This window comes from Dendrobium catenatum, unplaced genomic scaffold, assembly GCF_001605985.2.
Source record: "Dendrobium catenatum unplaced genomic scaffold, ASM160598v2 original_scaffold_6917, whole genome shotgun sequence".
Taxonomy (NCBI): Eukaryota; Viridiplantae; Streptophyta; class Magnoliopsida; order Asparagales; family Orchidaceae; genus Dendrobium; species Dendrobium catenatum.
Window position 1 is genome coordinate 1 of NW_021325378.1, and position 1,095 is coordinate 1,095.

The 1,095-nt window shown below is 58.8% G+C and overlaps 1 protein-coding gene across 1 annotated transcript; it reads right to left on the reverse strand.

The window, feature by feature from the left end:
• Positions 1–3: 3 nt before the first annotated feature.
• On the reverse strand, positions 4–1,092 carry LOC110098733 (the record flags this gene model as incomplete). Its single annotated transcript, XM_020825645.1, has 1 exon — positions 4–1,092. A coding segment is annotated over one exon (1,089 nt), but the record flags the coding sequence as incomplete, so codon positions are not given.
• Positions 1,093–1,095: the final 3 nt, after the last annotated feature.

The window sequence follows — 1,095 nt, forward strand, 5'->3', positions numbered from 1 at the left end:
TCTTCCCCATTCCAACATGAGCCTCAGCCCTATCGCCGCCTCTCTCTCCGCCTCCTCCCACCGCTCCATCCCCAGATAAACCTGCGCCAGAACCACATGCGGCTCTCCAATGAATGGATTCTTCTCACAGCTCCTCAACAGCTTCTCCGTCTTCTCCCCTCCGTCTCCGCCGCCGGCCACCGCCTCCCAGTACAAGTCCCTCGCTGTTCTCTGATCGTCAGCGTCCAGAACCCTAGTGCAGCTCTCGAACACCGGCGGAATTACCAGGTCTATATCCTCGTCTTCTTCTGCAACTCTTCTTCCTTCTCTCCTCTTCTCCTCCATGTATATCTCTTCTTCCTTCACCATTAGATTATAGATCGCCCCCATCCGTGAAATAGAATTCATCCATAACCCAGGTCTGGCGTCCCCCGGCCACAGAGCGCCGGAAACATTGTTTCCGGAGAATTCAAGCCGGCCGTTTTCGTTGTTAAAGAGTCGATCCTGGAACCCGAACAACTGGTCGCTGAAATCCGCCATGGTCATTAGTAAAAACGCCGCGATCACCCGGCGTGAAACCAGAACGTCTTCCCCGGTTCTTATGTGCTTAACATAAATCCCCTGTGGCGGAACCAGGGCGTTGATCTTCTGACGCCAGGGCTCTTCGATCCCACGGTAGGCCGAATCGGCGGAGGCGATGAGATGATCGGTGAGCTCTGCGTCGGAGTAACGGAATAGGAGGAAATCGTGGATGATTTGTTGGCGGGGGACGATGCAGAAGAGGTGGACGAGGCGCTCGGCGGAGGGGCCGAGAGAGAGGCTGAGGGCGTCGCGAGAGGTGGCGCCGGGTTCGAAGATGGCGAGGTTAACATAGGAGTTGGAGTACGCGGAGTGGTAGAGGCCGCAACGGGCCACGGATAGGGGAGCGCCCCATAGGGTTAAGATGCGGTGGACACCAATAAGGTGGGCGAGGAAGGTGCCGTGCTTGTGCCAGCACTCCCCGGCGCCGGCTGCGCGGAGTGCGGAGAGGAGTGTGGAAAGGGCGGGGTCGGAAGGGACGGCGTCGGCCTCGTCGCGTAGGAACGGGCGAGCTGCGGCGAGAAGGGAAGCGAGATC